Source organism: Ailuropoda melanoleuca, chromosome 13 (genome assembly GCF_002007445.2).
Source record: "Ailuropoda melanoleuca isolate Jingjing chromosome 13, ASM200744v2, whole genome shotgun sequence".
NCBI lineage: Eukaryota > Metazoa > Chordata > Mammalia > Carnivora > Ursidae > Ailuropoda > Ailuropoda melanoleuca.
Window position 1 is genome coordinate 11,475,603 of NC_048230.1, and position 16,480 is coordinate 11,492,082.

Genomic DNA, 16,480 nt, shown 5'->3' on the forward strand with positions numbered 1-16,480 from the left:
AGAGAGGGAACACAAGCAGGGGGAGTGGGAGAGGAAGAAGCAGGCTCCTAGCGGAGGAGCCCGATGTGGGGCTCGATCCCAGAACGCCGGGATCATGCCCTGAGCCGAAGGCAGACGCTTAACGACTGTGCCACCCAGGCGCCCCTGATACTGTCTTTCTAATATGCTCCTAGGTTTTTGTTTTGAGATTTTATTTATTTATTTGACAGAGCGAGCACAGGCAGGGGGAGTAGGAGGGAGAGAAGCAGGTTCACTGCTGAGCAAGGAGCCCTACAGGGGACTTGATCCCAGGACCCCAAGATCATGACCTGAGAGGAAGGCAGAGGTTTAATCAACTGAGCCACTCAGGCGCCCAATATGCTCCTAGTTTTAAGTCATTTGTTTATAAGTAATTTTTTAAAAATTAAAAGATTAAAATGTAAAGTAGAAAACAAGACAAATTATAAAGATATTGATTCCTTAATATATAAATTTATTGCAGTTTTAATCAGAAGCTTAACAGGATTTGTTTTTTTTTTTAAAGATTTATTTGAGAGAGAGAGAGATGGAGAGCACGGGTGGGAGGGGCAGAGGGAGATGGAAGGGAGAGAGAATCTCAAGCCGACTCTACAATGACCACAGAGTCAGACCTGGGACTTGATTTTGCTCATGACCCTGCGATTACAACCTGAGCTGAAACCAAGAGTCAGGCACTTAAACGACTGCCCAGGTGCCCCAGGTTGTTTATTTTGTTTTTGTTTTTAATTTCCAATTTGCTTCTAGAGTTTATTTGGAAAAATTCTTGAGTAATGAGAAAGAATAATAATTGGGGGATAGTCAAACTCCCAATTATTGAAAAGAACCATAAATAGATGAGTAGGATGAGTCTAGAAATAGATCTGAGGCAAAATGTAGCATATGATAAAAGGTGACTTTTCAAATGAAGAAAGCATGGATTGTTGCGTATTTTTAGATCATTGCAGAATAGCTCTTTGTACGTTAGGCCTTTTGACCAAAAAATGTGATTTAAATATTAATATTATATCTTTGAATATCCCCCCCTTTTTTTAAAGCTCTTTTCTTCTTTTCCTTCTTTTTTCTTTTTTAGGTGCTTTTTGCAAACAGCTGGTAAATTTTAGGTAAATTTTGTTTTCTGAATGTGCCTAAGAACCTTTCTTTCTGGAAGTTCACCTTGTTAATACTTATTGTGGTAATAGATTTTTATTTTTTTAGGTTCCTTTGCTGCAAAAACCAATCTGTTTTAGCTTATTTGAAAAGAAAAGGTCTTATATATTATTTTTTAAAAGATTTTATTTTATTTATTTGACAGAGAGCAGTCAGTGAGAGAGGGAACACAAACGGGGAGTGGGAGAGGAAGAAGCAGGCTCCCAGCGGAGCAGGGAGCCCGATGCAGGGCTCAGTCCCAGGACCCTGGGATCATGACCTGAGCTGAAGGCAGACGCTTAACAACTGAGCCACCCAGGTGCCCCGAAAAGAAAAGGTTTTAGCAAGATCTATAGTTAACACACAAAATAACTGAAAAGACTAAAGAAACATTCAACATACTCTAGGCTAAGCTTCTAGGAATAATATCTGTAACCAAAGCGGGAAACTAGATGGGCTGGGGAGCTCTGTGCTGTGATCTATGCCTGCAAAATTGATGCCTTCTTCCTGCTTCTTTCTTTTTTTTTTTTTAACTTTAAACAAATTGTGAAATATACATATAGAAAAGGCCATAAAACATAAATGCACACTTCAATGAAGGGTTGTAAAATGAACATCATCTGGTTAAGAAAGAGAACATTGCCTGTACTACAGAAGCTCCCATATGTCTTTTCTCATCTCATATTTTTATCTTTTCTCAAGGGGTAACTGTCATCCTGACTTTTGTGGTGATAGTTCTGTAGGGGTTTGCTTGTTTTCTTTACNTCTTTTCTCAAGGGGTAACTGTCATCCTGACTTTTGTGGTGATAGTTCTGTAGGGGTTTGCTTGTTTTCTTTTCTTTACTTTTCTTTTTCTTTTCTTTTTTCTTTTCTTTTCTTTTCTTTTTTTTCTTTTCTTTTTTTCTTTCTTTCCTCTTAAGATATTTATTTATTTATTGAGAGCCTGTGGGGTGGGATAGAGGGAGAGAGAGAATCTTAAGAGATTGAAGAAGGAGAGAGAGAATCTTAAGCGGCGTGGAGCCTGACATGGGGCTGGATCTCAGGACCCTGAGATCATGACCTGAGCCCATATGAGCGATCCAACTCTGAACATTCATATATATTGTGTATACACGTACATTAATTCATGGTATATATCTAGGTATAGTAGTCGAAGTGTATACATACCTTCATTTTTGATAATGCCTAGATGTTTTCTGAAGTGGTTTTATCAGTTTATACTCTCACGAGTAGTTGATAGAACATGTTCCACATTCTTTTTTTTTTTAAGATTTTATTTATTTATTTGACAGAGAGAGACAGCCAGCGAGAGAGGGAACACAAGCAGGGGGAGTGGGAGAGGAAGAAGCAGGCTCCCAGCGGAGGAGCCTGATGTGGGGCTCGATTCCAGAACGCCAGGATCACGCCCTGAGCCGAAGGCAGACGCTTAACGACTGAGCCACCCAGGCGCCCCATGTTCCACATTCTTAATCACAGTTTCTATTGTCAGACTTTAATTTATGCAGTCTGATAATTATATAGTGGTATCTCATTGTGGTTTTTAATTTGTATTTCCCTGTTGATTAAAGAAGCTGAACACCTTTGCATATTTTTTGTCTGTTTGGATTTCCTCTTTTGCAAAAGGCATTTTTTGTTGCATTTTTCTGTTGCATAGTTTGTCTTGATTTGTAGGAGCGTTTTTATATTCTGAATACCATGTCTGTGGCGTGTTATTACAACTTTTCACTCTAGTAATGGTATCTTCTGATGAACAGAAATTCTTAATTTTAGTGGTAGTATAGGTTTGTCTTTTTTTTTTTTTTTAAAGATTTTATTTTATTTGACAGAGATAGAGAGGGAACACAAGCAGGGGGAGTGGGAGAGGAAGAAGCAGGCTCATAGCGGAGGAGCTTGACGTGGAGCTTGATCCCATAACGCCGGGATCACGCCCTGAGCCGAAGGCAGACGCTCAACCGCTGTGCCACCCAGGCGCCCCCAGTGGTAGTATAGCTTCTTAATAATTTTCTTTACATGGCTAGTCCATCATTTGTTTTTAGGAAATCCCTTCCTATCCTGAGGTCATGAATATACCTTCCTATATATTTTCTAAGCATTTTAGCTTTGCTTTTCGTATTAGGTCATTTAGTGTGTCTGGAATTGATTTTTTGTGCTTGGCATCATGGACCCAAAGTGTTGTGTTTTTTTTGTTTGTTTGTTGTTTTTTAATCTTGTCCCGATTCCATGTACTGAAAGTCAGTCTTTTTTTTTTAGATTTTATTTATTTATTTGGTGGTGGTGGAGGATTGGGGGGGCAGAAGGAGAGGGAGAAGCAGACTCCCAATTAAGCAGGGAGCCTGACCTGGGAACTCAATCCCACATTCCTGGTTTCATGACCTGAGCTGAAGGCAGACGCTTAACTGACTCAGCCACCCAGGCACCCTTGAAAGTCAGTCTTTTCTCCACTATTTGTATATCAAGTGTTTAAAAATGCATGGGTCTGTTTCTGTGCTCACTATTCTGTTCTTTTGGTCCATTAGTTTACAGCTTTTCCATAAAGGTCTTGTTAGAGATTTGTTAGCATTGTTCCCAGATATATAGTATACCTTTTGCTGCTATTGTGAATGGTATCTTTTTTTAAAAGTTACATTTTGTAATTTTTTGTTGCTGGCTTACAGAAATGGTATTGATTTATTATTATTATTTTTTAAAGATTTTATTTATTTATTCGACAGAGATAGAGACAGCCATCGAGAGAGGGAACACAAGCAGGGGGAGTGGGAGAGGAAGAAGCAGGCTCATAGCAGAGGAGCCTGACGTGGGGCTCGATCCCATAACCCTGGGATCACTCCCTGAGCCGAAGGCAGACGCTTAACCGCTGTGCCACCCAGGCGCCCCTATTATTTTTTTTAATAGTGTTTCTATTCAGTAACCTTACTGAAGCTTGTCAATGCCAGTAATCTATAGATGCTTTTGATTCTTCCACAGATGTTTTCTTGGGGCCCATTTTCTCTTTGTATATTTTTGATGCCTCTTAGGCTGTTAGTTTTTATTGTTATTGTTATTATTTAAGAAAATCAAACATTTATTGAGCACTTACTATGTGTCTGTTACTGTTGCAGGTGGTTTTACATGTGTATGTTTATGAATTTCTGGCTTCATCAATATTGGTAGCCATTCTGTTTCCCTCAGCAATTGTGAAGGTCATTATTTCATATACTGCAAGTGGCCTTCTGCCGGGAGTGACAGGGCATTCTGTAGAGTGGATTCCATCTGCAGGATGAGATGAGGAGATGTGCTATAGGATTCAAGAAATGTCTTTTCAGCGCATGTAATATTGTAAAGAAAAGAGCTCTAATTAGTCTGAATATACTAGAGATGCTTTGTGGCTATGAAAGTTGTGGGGCACCCCATCCAGTTTTTTTAGGCCCTATTCCACCTCATCCCTGTTGAGACCCTGTTGTCCCTATCAACAGATGCATCAGTCACTTTCCTTAAAAGAGAGGTTTATAGGTACTGGTAGCTTAGGAACTAAAATGTTTTACTTTTTACTGTGTGGAGAGTTTAGGCACTGACCTAGCTCCTGCGGTTTTAAATAAATCTGCCAAACTTTTACTATCCATTCCTATTTCAGCCTTTGCCATTGTCTCAGAGCTTGAGCTTTTCAGGGACTCTGTTAACAGGGACAACTGTTATGTGCTTTTCACTTATTTTGGACTACAAGTTTTGTATTCTGATTTTTCCCTTAATATAATTCCATTTCTTTAAGATTCCAAGGATTTCTCAGATTTGTGTATGACCTTCCTCTGTGTTTCAGGACTCCCGTGGACTTTTTCTAATATTTATATTCTGTCCTTTCAGTGGGATTTTGGTGAGGAGACTATGTCAGTGTTTGAATTCAGTTGGTTATCTTGAACTGTAAATTGTAGTTTGTTTAATATTACAGAATATTTCAGATTTTTAAATGAATAATTAGTCAATATAAGGTTTTGGAATTAAATATATTGGGTCTCTGTCACTTAATATTTGAGTTATCTTAAACAACTTTAAACTATTCCTCATCTGTAAAATGAAAATAATGGGAATAATTTAACCTATCGTATAGGTTTGTTGCAAGTATTTTTTGAGATAATACATGTAAAGCTCTTAGCACGGAACCTGGTACACAATAGCTATTTCAAAAACAAATCAAATAGCTTTTGCTGAAAATCTTTTAAAAGAGAGATTAATAAATAGATGCTAAGCTACAGGCTATAGAAAAAAACTGAACACATACCTGCCACTAAATGTAGTTAGGACTAAGACATGTGGAACTAGTCAGTCTTTCCTGTAATATTTTTTTCCTGGGATTGGTTTGTAATAAAATTATATTATTTATAAAATTAATTTATTAATATATTGATGAAGAAATTAACACAAGTTCTTTTTGAATAGCTTTCAAAATGTTCTTAAATTTTATCCTATGCTAACTCAAGTTTTAACATGCTAATTCAGCACACGTTGCCTTTTTTTTTTTTTGTTCTGATACCATATTAATGTTTATACCTGGAAGAGTAAAATATTTTATTTCTTATTACAGCAGAATGGCCAAAGACTATGACAGGTCTTCCCAGCACGTCAGGGACAACTGCCAGTGTGGTCATCATACGGGGCATGAAGATGTATGTAGCTCACGTGGGTGACTCAGGGGTGGTTCTTGGAATTCAGGATGACCCGAAGGATGATTTTGTCAGAGCTGTGGAGGTGACACAGGACCATAAGCCAGAACTTCCCAAGGAAAGAGAACGAATCGAAGGACTTGGTGGGAGGTAATCATTGTGCTGTTTTGTCTTTCCTCTCTTGATTCTATTTAGTTCTTTTCTGCTTTACTAACCAGATTGACCTATTTATTACTCCCTTTCAGTGAAGTTACTTTCTCAGTATTATAGGTTTTTAGTTTGCCTGATAAAGTACCCATCTGCATTCATATTTATCTCATTATTTTGAGTTGACTGTTTTATTTCTGATAATGGCTCCGGAGGGAAATAATATTTTAACAGGAGTCAAATAATATATACAAGGATTTATTGATTACCTTTTGCCTAAATACTGCTGCATGACTTTCAAAATCTGGGCAGAGCAACCCTTAGGGTTTCAGAGTAGAACAATTTGAATCTGGCTTTGGGAACAGAATTTTGTTATACTTAACCTTCAGCTTTTTTTTCTTTGGTTTCTATGTCAGATGTGCTGCAGACCTTTCTTCTTACTATTTTCTTTTGTCTCTTTCAAGTTATCATCTCAATCTATAATTTGTAATCTATGAACTGAAAGTGGCTTCAGCATATTTTATGAGGCAAACTAAAATGTAAGATTATCCTAAAAATCAGAGGAATGAATAACATGAGAAAATTTAAAACTTATCCCTATACTAAGTTTTAAAAATTGAAGGTATGAGGCAAGTTAAATAGAATCCAGTATTTTCTAAATAATTATTCTAACTAAAGCCTTACTATGATATTATTACTTGCCTCCTTTTTCTTCCTTCTATTAAGTCAAAATAGACTTTTTCAGAGTATTAATAAACTAACTGGGGGAAAGAATTTACATCTTAACTTAAACTATAAGCAGTTCAAAAAATCAGTAAGAAACACAAAGAACCCCCCCCCCCCGATAGGTGAATAGAGAACTTTGAACAACAACAAAAATGCAAGAATAGCAAACATTTGAAAAAAATTATCAAAGTGAAACTATTTCCTGCTGTTGGGTTAGCAAAGTTAAAAAAAGAGAGATACTTCTCAATATTTTTGTTGAAATGGGAATCCTGTTGGCAGAATTATAAATTGGTATGACTTATATAGACTATAATTCATACCCACTAGCTTCAAATGTTTATAGACTCAGTAATTTCAGGAATGTACTCTAAAGAAATCTGAAATGTGGACCAGAATATCTGAACAGGGTTATTGATGGCAGCAATGTTTAAAGACTATTAAAGGCTGGAAATAACTTGAAGGCCCAACAACTGAAGAATGGTTAAGTATATTACAATACATAATTTATAATATTGAATATGATATATCCATTAAAAATAATGTTTATAGATAGATTTTTAAAAATCATGGTGTTAGCAAAATTTTCAAACATATAAAGGTAGAAAGAGTAGTATAATGAACTCCCACATCTATAGGGAATTTTTAATATTATAGGTAAATGCTTATTGGTCACAAAGTAAGCAGGATATAAAATTATATTTGTAGTGTGATTTCCGCTATGCAGAGAAATAAGAGTAGTATAGAAATACACCAGATGTTTATAATTTATGTATAATGATTTATACACACACACACATTTTTTTTAATGGTAGCAGCATTCATTGGTTAAAATGTAGGTAGCATAAAATGGTACACTTTAGAAGGTCTCTCAACTGCTACTGTCCCACAGGCCACCCATTTGCCCTCCCCCTCAAGAAACCAGTATTACTGTGCGTCCTTTGGTAGATATTCATACACAATCAGATATGAAGCTGTACCATGTGTGGAGGTACCATCATTTATTTAACTATTTTCCTGTTGAAGAGTATTTCTATTTTTTTTGTTATTGCAAACATTACTGTAAAATGAAAAATCCTGTACACGTATCTTTTTGTACATACATATTTATGGGGTTATTTCCTAGAAGTAATTGCTGGGCCAAAGAGGAGTATGTTTTGAATATTGATAATTATTTGTCTACATGGAGGTTGTACCAGTTTATATTAATGTCAGCAGTGTATATGGATGCCCTTGACAACATACTTCTAGAACTTTTTGATCATTTTTGACTTTTAGGTTAAAAAAGGGGGGAAACTTGGTGATATTTTAATTTTAATTTGTCTTACAAGAAAGGTTGAATATCTTTTTATTTGTTTAACAGCTATTTATATTTCCTTTTCTGTGTATTTCTGTTTATAATATGTTCATTTTAGGGGGAAGATTGTTAGCCTTTTTTTTGTATTAGTGTGTAAGAGCTGCTTATATAATTAGAGAAATTAGTCTAATGTATGTGATGTGTTTCAGGTGTTGTTTTCACAATTTGACTTTTAGTTATGTTATGGTCCTGGGATTTTTTTTCTATATGGAAGTTTGTTTTAATGTAGTTCAGTGTCTTCTGTTATGACTTTTGTTTTTTTGTGCTGTACGTATAGTTCTCTCATTCTGAGGTTATTAAAAAGTCCTCTATATTCTAGTACAGTGATTATGAATATTTTTGGGTTTAGGAGCCCTTTATACTCCTTTTTTTAAAGATTTTATTTATTTATTTTGAGAGAGACACAGAAAGTGAGAAAGAGAGCACAAGCAGGGGGAGCTGCAGGCAGAGGGAGAGGAGAAGCGGGTTCCCCACTGAGCAGGGAGCCCGATGGGGGGACTCAATCCCAGGACCCTGGGATAATGAATGACCTGAGCAGAAGGCAGACTGAGCCACCCAAGTGCCCAGGAACCCTTTATACTCTTAAAAGTTGAGGACCTTGAGGAGCTTTTTGTTTATGTGGGTTATATATAATTATTTTAGAAACTAAAAATAGAGACATTTTCAAATATTTGTTCATTGAAAAATGACTATATTTTTTAAAGATTTATTTATCTGAGAGAGAGCACGTGAACGTGCATGCCTGAGTGGGGGGAGGGGCAGAGGGCGAGGGAGACAAGCAGACTCTGCTGAGTTGAGAGCCCGCTGCTGGGCTGGATCCCAGGACCCTAATATGACCTGAGCTGAAATCAGGAGTCGGATGCTCGACTTACTGAGCCATCCAGGCGCCCCTGAAAAATAACTGTGTTAAACCCATTGTATTGGGCGCCTGGGTGGCTCAGTCGATTAAGCATCTGCCTTGGCTCAGGTCGTGATCCCGGGGTCCTGAGATCGAGCCTGTTTCTCCCTCTGTCTCTCTCTCTATGTCTCTCATGAATAAATAAATAAAAATTTAAAAAATAAATAAACCCATTTTGTTAACATAAAGAACATTTTTTTTAATGAAAAAATAGCTATTTCCCAAAACAAGTTTAGAGAGAGACTTGACATTGTTTTACGTTTACTAAGTCTCCTTAATGTCTGGCTTAATAGGTGACATCTAGATTCTCATATCTGCTTCTGCCTTCAATCTGTTATAATGTTTTTTTTGGTTGCAGTATCAGAAGTAAAGCTGGTCTTTCATAGATACATATTTGGAAAAGGGAGGAGTATTTTAATAGCTTTTCCATGTATGGGGATATTCTTTGATACTATTTTAAAACTCAAAAAGAGGTAGTTTCTTAAAGGTTAATAATAGTGTGGTTCTGAAATTATATCAATGACCTTTTTATATGCTTATATTAAGAACCATATGTGTATCAATTAAGAGCCATTGGTTAAATGATTTTTTTTATTAATAGACTATTTTTTAGAGCAGTTTTAGGTTCATGGCAAAAGTAAATAGAAAGTACTGAGAGTTCCTGTATACTCCCTGCTTCCTCTTATACATACAGCTTCTCCCACTATCACATCCTATACCAGAGTGGTATATTTATTACAAGTGATGACCCTACATTGACATATCATTATCACCCAAAGCCCATAGTTTACAGTAGGGATGTTCTAGGGTTTTGACAGATACATAATTACATGTATCTACCATTATATTATCATAAAAATACTTTCATTGTCCTAAAAATCCTGTGTTCTCTGTTTATCCCTTCCTCCTTCCTTACTCATGGGGACCACTGGTCTCTTTACGTCTCCATAGTTTTGCATAGTTGGAAACGTGTAGTATATAGCCCCCGTGTGTGATTTTGTAACATAGGCATTGGTCATTTGTGAAATATTGGTTTGATGAAGTTACACAGATCCAATACATTTTATTATGTGATATCATATCAAATCTTTTAGCCTCTCAAAAACTCCATTGTATACACATAGTCTTATGAAAATAATTTTGACCTAGCAGACCCCCTGAAAAGGTCTGGGGGACCCCTTCCAGGGGCCTCTGAATCATATTTTGAAAGCCACTTTTCTAGTACTTGTATGGTTTCATCTTGTACATTTTAACCTTCAATTCTCTGGAATTTTTAAATCTGAGCTGTGTAGTAGGGATACAAGTTAATATTTTTTTCGCAGTGGCCAGTGGTAGCTACTAAAACAATTATATATATTTTTCTTACTGATTAGAAGGCTAACCAGGCATAAAACCCCTCTTTAGTAGGAAGATGACCTTGAGTTTACCCACTCCTAGCACCGTTTCTCTGGTTAAGATGGAATGTCAGTTCTATTATAAGGTAACATTGTTTATGGTAGAATGATCCTTGAATTGGAACTGTAGCTGGATAGAGAAGATTTTGAGTGGACTATAAATTTCTGTTGGGAAGCACAGACCTTATTAGCTGCCCTGTATACATGCAGTTTCACTTGTGCAGGGACCGGTAAGTCACGGGCTATTATAAGACACTGATTTCTGAGGCATATGAAGTTTACCTGTGGCATATGAAGCTTGTTTATGGGGGCTGGAAAATGGCTCTTGGATTTCTCTTAAGGACATTGCTGAAGACAGCATAACTGAAGCTGCCATGCTGACATACTGTTTCCTGTTCTTTATTCTACAAAGTTATGAGCCTGGTTTCATGCTGTCATCTATTTGATCCTATGAGTGTGAAGGTCATAGTCATGCAAAGTGGGCTTTGCAATTATAAACTGAATTCCTGTAAATATTTGGATTTTTTTCTGGGCATTCTATTTCTTATACTGTATGTTCATGTACCAGTAGTATACTTTTTAAAAAAAAATGTGGCTTCATTAGAATTTTTAATATTGGTAGTCGTGATCCCTTTTAATTAATCTTTTAAAATATATTTTCTTGACTATTCTTTGTCTATATTAATTATTAAATTATGTATTTTTTATTTTTAATAACTTTTTTTTTTTAGAGTTTATGGTTTTTGTCTTATCACTTAAAATACCATCTGGATGGTTGGACAGATGCTCTTTGCCATTTGGGAGCAGGTGTCTTTTTGCACAAATTGAGCTGTTTTATTATAAGTTATTTCCTCCTTTCCCTCCGTCTCACCCTAGGCAACTGGCCAGTGCTCTGTTTTTCCAGCCTTCTGTTGCTGCTCAGTCAGCTCTCTGCATATCACGCTGTTCTTTGTGTATGCCTTTTAATCATACAGGACAACAGCAGGGAGTGCAATAAAAAAGCAGCATCTTTTATAACATTGCTTTGGTTTTTTGATACTGGATTTAAAACTTTGTTTTAACCCGTACCATTATTTTGATTTTTGTTCCTCAGAAGCACAGAGACCATAATATCTTTGACTGTTAAATATCAAGAGAGCTCCTACTTAAGAGTTATAATGGAAACAATTTGGGTAGCTACTGTAATTACTTAAGTATTAAGTCTTAACATTTTAGGGAGCAGGTTTAGGAAAGAACAATAAGACTTAAGGTGGTATGAAGGCAGAATGATTGTGTCTGTTCTTGTGAATGGTAGATTTAATCTTTACTCTCCTGTTTGTTTTTTGAGGATCAGTGTTGACGAAAGCATAAAATAACAAAATGACCACCTTTGGTATTCTAACTTGCTATGACCTAGAACAATGTTGCTTTGAGGACTCTGAATTGAAGTAAATGGATTCTCAAAAGGGATAGTAAATAAACAACTCTATTGAATTTCTCTTCTGTGTTATCACTGACAACATTAGTGGTCATTTTGTACTTGCTTCATTCCTCCTCTCTGCTATCTAATGTAGTTGCCACTAGTCACATATGGCTGTTTAAATTTAAATATAATTTAATTACAATGAAAATAAAAAATTCAGTTCCTCATTAGCACTAGTCACAGAGTGCTCAGTAGCCACACAGGGCAGAGTGAACATTTCCATCATTGCAGAGTTTCATGAGACAAAGTTGCTCAAATCTTCTGTCCTGCCCTTGTCAGATAAGTTTGTTTTCTACTTCAGAAAGAAGGTTGAGGCTGTTCTGCTATATTCATGGTTTTTTTGGCTCAGAGTAAGCGTGGCTATTTCTCATTTATAAGACTTATGCCTTTGTTTTCTTCTCTTAGGATTTTTATTCCATTTGTTTTTTCTTTTTTCTCTAGTATTTTCATTCTTTTGAAGTTGGAGTAGAGATAGAAAAGCCATAGTTGGGTTAACTGGCTGGCAGCTGCTGAGGTCTGTGGCATTTTATAGTGACATTCCTTTGAGAGTGGTCACCATTATTTGTCCTGTCTTCAGCTTTCCACATCTTGAAGCCAGTTTCATTTCAGTGTTCATCCAGTTTAGGAAGATAGAGTCATGCTACTCAAGGTCAACATAATAAACTAATAAAGGACTCACTCATGTATATGTCAGGATGTCTTAGTACTCATTAATCATGAGAAAAATAACTGATGAGGAAACCACATATTATTGTCAGCTGGCTTGCTGTAGATGAATGAAATTTCAGATTATAATCAAAGGATTTCTGGATGCAGAGGGGCTCTAAATGAGAAGACTTAGATTATTTTAGTGTCATCTATCTTTGAAAGTCTTGGGAATCAACCTCGTCTTATGCATGTATCTTGTCAGATGGATTTAATATCAGTTAGGCTAATATTGTTTCTTGAAAATTCTCTTTGCTGCTGTTTCTGCCAACTTTTCTAGCCTTCCAGAGGAACGTTTTTCTTTCATTGATATATTTTTTTTTAATTCAGGCAGATTATGATTAAATTAAGGGTCAGTTTACCATTTCAGTCATGCCAGGCATGTGCTGAGAGACCATCTCTATTGTGTATTTCTTTTTTTTTTTAATTTATGAGAGAGAGTGTGTGTGCACACACACGAGCAGCGGGGAGAGGGGCAAAGGGAGAGGGAGAAGCAGACTCCGTTGAGCAGTGAGCCCGATGTGGGACTTGATCCCAGGACCCCGGGATTGTGACCCGAGCTGAAAGCAGCTACTTAACCGAATGAGCCACCCGGGTGCCCCTCTGTTGTGTTTTGATTATTACTTTTTTTTTTTTTTAAAGATTTTATTTATTTATTTGACAGAGATAGAGACAGCCCAGCGAGAGAGGGAACACAAGCAGGGGGAGTGGGAGAGGATGAAGCAGGCTCATAGCGGAAGAGCCTGATGTGGGGCTCGATCCCACAACGCCGGGATCACGCCCTGAGCTGAAGGCAGACGCTTAACCGCTGTGACACCCAGGCGCCCCTGATTATTACTTTTTTTGCTTAAAGATTAGACCATATTTCCATGTTTTAGGCACCCTAGCACATACTAACTTTTCTGTGTACTAATTACAGATTTCTGTTGCTCCGATGCCAGATTCCTTTCTAAGATTTTTCTTACTCTGTAACTCCCACATCTATATCTCTACAACTGATCTGTTTCCAAAGTCTACTCTCATACTTCTAATTACAGAAATATCTAAATACATAGATATTTCTATTGAGGTATATCTTCAAATTAAAAATATGAAAACTGAAGTTGTACTGTTTTTAGCACCCTCAAATCCATCAAAAACTGTATAACTTCTCCTTTTCATTTTTTATCACTATTTATTTATAACTCTTCTTCCTCCCTTCAGTTTTCTTAATTATCACGTTATCTTGCTTTTTTCTCTGACATGCTGTCTACTCATTTTTCTTCTCATTACTTCTACTCTGTTCTGTCTAAACTACTTCAGCAATCTCAATTCTCCTCGTGTTAATCTACCCTATTTTGTCTTCCCTCTCCAAACAGGAATTTTGGTTTATGCATCTTTGTGTCTGAAACAGATAAGTCATTATTTTGTGATCGTGTAATCTGATTGTTTAGTTATTTAACACATTGAGCTACCTTAGTTGTTATATTTTATTCATTTAGAGTATTTTTGTGAACTCTTTTTCAGTGTGATGAACAAGTCTGGGGTGAATCGTGTAGTTTGGAAACGACCTCGGCTCACTCACAATGGACCTGTTAGAAGGAGCACAGTTATTGACCAGATTCCTTTTCTGGCAGTAGCAAGAGCACTTGGTAAGTAGGACTTACATTTGGTGAAATCATACTGGATTTTCTACATTGTATGGTGGTAACATTAAAGAGGAGACTAAGAACTAAGTCCTCATTTGACAGAAAATGGGGGTACACTGTTACAATAAATCCTTTAAAATTTAATGGAGGGGATGGTTAAAATACGGATTTCAGTGCCTGTTGCTCTTTAATCATGATTCATTTTCAACATTTTGTTGATTCCCACCTATACTTAGAGAAGTTATATTTATGTCTAGGCTTATGTTATCCTTAAAATTATTTTTAAATGTGCTTCCCTACTTCAGCCTTTCATATTTCTCTTAAGAGCCTTCAAAGCTCTATTTCTCATTAGCAAAATAAATTGTTTGTGACAAAATAAACATACTTATTTTCTAGGCTACCTGGTTTTGGATGGAAGGCTTGAGGATTATAGCTATAGAGATAACTTTATCTTGGATGTGCTGGTTAAATTTTTTGTAAAGAGAATTTCGTTTAGAAAACACCAGTTTTTTCCTTCTTTCCTCTAACAAATACTTGAGTACTGACTTAGTGCCAGGCACTGAATCAGGCTTTGGAGAGATAATACTGATTTTATATATGTATTTTCTGTCTGCTTTCATGGAGCAAGACTATGTAGTTTGGGAGACAGGCAATAAAGAAGTAAGCGTATAAATGAAATAATTACGGTTTAGGAAATACACGAAGGAAAGAAATGGGGTTCTATGATAAAGAATAATTTAGAAGGGAAAAACTATTTTATATAGTGTGATGAAAATGCTCTTTTTAGGCAGTGTTATTTTAGCTGAGATTTGATGGCTGAGAAGGAGCTATTCTTGTGAAGAACCTGTTAAAGAGTATTCTAGGCATGGATCCTGAATTGGGAAAGATCTTGGCATGTTCTAGGAATTATCAAAAGTCTAGAGTTAATGAGGCAGACGTGGGTCACATCATAGCAGATATCTGCATTCCAGTGTAAGTATGATGGGAAACATTAAAGGATAGCAAGGTAAGGAGTAACACCATCTGATTTGCATTTTCAAAAGATTATTCTACCTACCATATTACTGTCTCTAATTCATCTTTGGTGATCAAATGCAGATATACCCACTCTTCATGGAACCTATAATCTGGTGGAGGAAATAGATAATAAATGAACAAATGAGTAAATTGTTCTAAAACATGTCGTAAAGAAATTAAACAAGATGATGTACCTGTAATTGGTGGGAGGGATAGTAGGTGGCAGGGGAAGGCCACATTAAAGAGGATTATCAAGGAACATATTTTAAAAAAGTAATATTTGAGTTAAGACCTGAAGGAGGAGAAAGGACCAAGGAAAATAACAGTCAAAGCAGAATTGTAGAATTCCCAAAAGGCCGTTAGGCACTTAGTAGACATTTGATTTGGGATGGGGGATATAGGAATTGTCTAGCATATATTCTCTTTTCCTACCTAAATAACATAATGAAATTTTGGAAATTGCATCTTCCCTAATATGTGCAGTCTTAATTTAGACATTCCTATTAAGGTTCTTTTGTAAAACATAGGTAAGCTTAGCCAGATCAGTCAGAGTCTCTGTTCTGGGATTTTTGAATTGTGAATCTAGTAAGGACAAAAATTAAAAACAAAGAAACTGGTTGGAATGAATTCATCCTAGTGATAAGGACTTCCTTAAGCAGTGTCCATTGATGAGGTTGGGTTTTCCTGCCTAAGGCTTAGAACTGTCCTGTATCCATGCCTGGTTCTCCAGCTTCTTGTCTGTTGTGTGAACTACTTGATTTTCTTCCTAGTTGCCTTTTGGCCTAAGTTAACCTCAGCTGCAAATTGTTGTTTATGAGCAAAGAATCCTAATGCAGGAAGAAAAGGGCTTGATATCTTTAAGGAACATAAATGAAACCAGTGTGAGAGAGAGGAGGTAGAGATATGACACTGACCCAATTAAGAAGGGCCATGTAGGGACACCTGGGTGGCTCAGTCTGTTAAGCGTCTGCCTTCGGCTCAGGTCATGATCGCAGGCTCCTGGGATTTTGTCCTGCATATTGGACTCCTTGGTCAGCAAGGAACCTTCTTCTCCCTCTGCCTGCCGCTCCCCCTGCTCTCGCTCTCTCTCTGACAAAAAATGAAGAAACTCTTTTAAAAAAGCCATGCAGGTTAAGTAAGATAAGGAGTTTGATGAAGACATTATGGGTGGTAGGCAAGAACTAAAGGCTTTATAGCTAGACCATGATAAGAAATTTTATTTTAAATACTTTCGAGAAGTAATTGAGTGGGGGAAGTATATCATGGTGGTGAAGAGATAGACTTTGGAGCCAAAATTTCTAGGGGCCAATGCCAATGCTGTTACTTACTGTACAAACTTGGGCAAATCACTTACTATACGTAAATTACTTAA

The 16,480-nt window shown here is 36.6% G+C and overlaps 1 protein-coding gene across 1 annotated transcript in view; it reads left to right on the plus strand.

Annotated features, from left to right (window-relative positions):
• PPM1D (protein phosphatase, Mg2+/Mn2+ dependent 1D) overlaps positions 1-16,480 on the plus strand; it is a 45,116-nt gene that overhangs the window by 12,020 nt on the left and 16,616 nt on the right. Inside the window, exons 2-3 of the mRNA XM_034640130.1 lie at positions 5,699-5,927; positions 13,970-14,094. Of these exons, the coding sequence (XP_034496021.1) occupies positions 5,699-5,927; positions 13,970-14,094 (354 nt within the window). The remainder of the gene's footprint in view (positions 1-5,698; positions 5,928-13,969; positions 14,095-16,480) is intronic.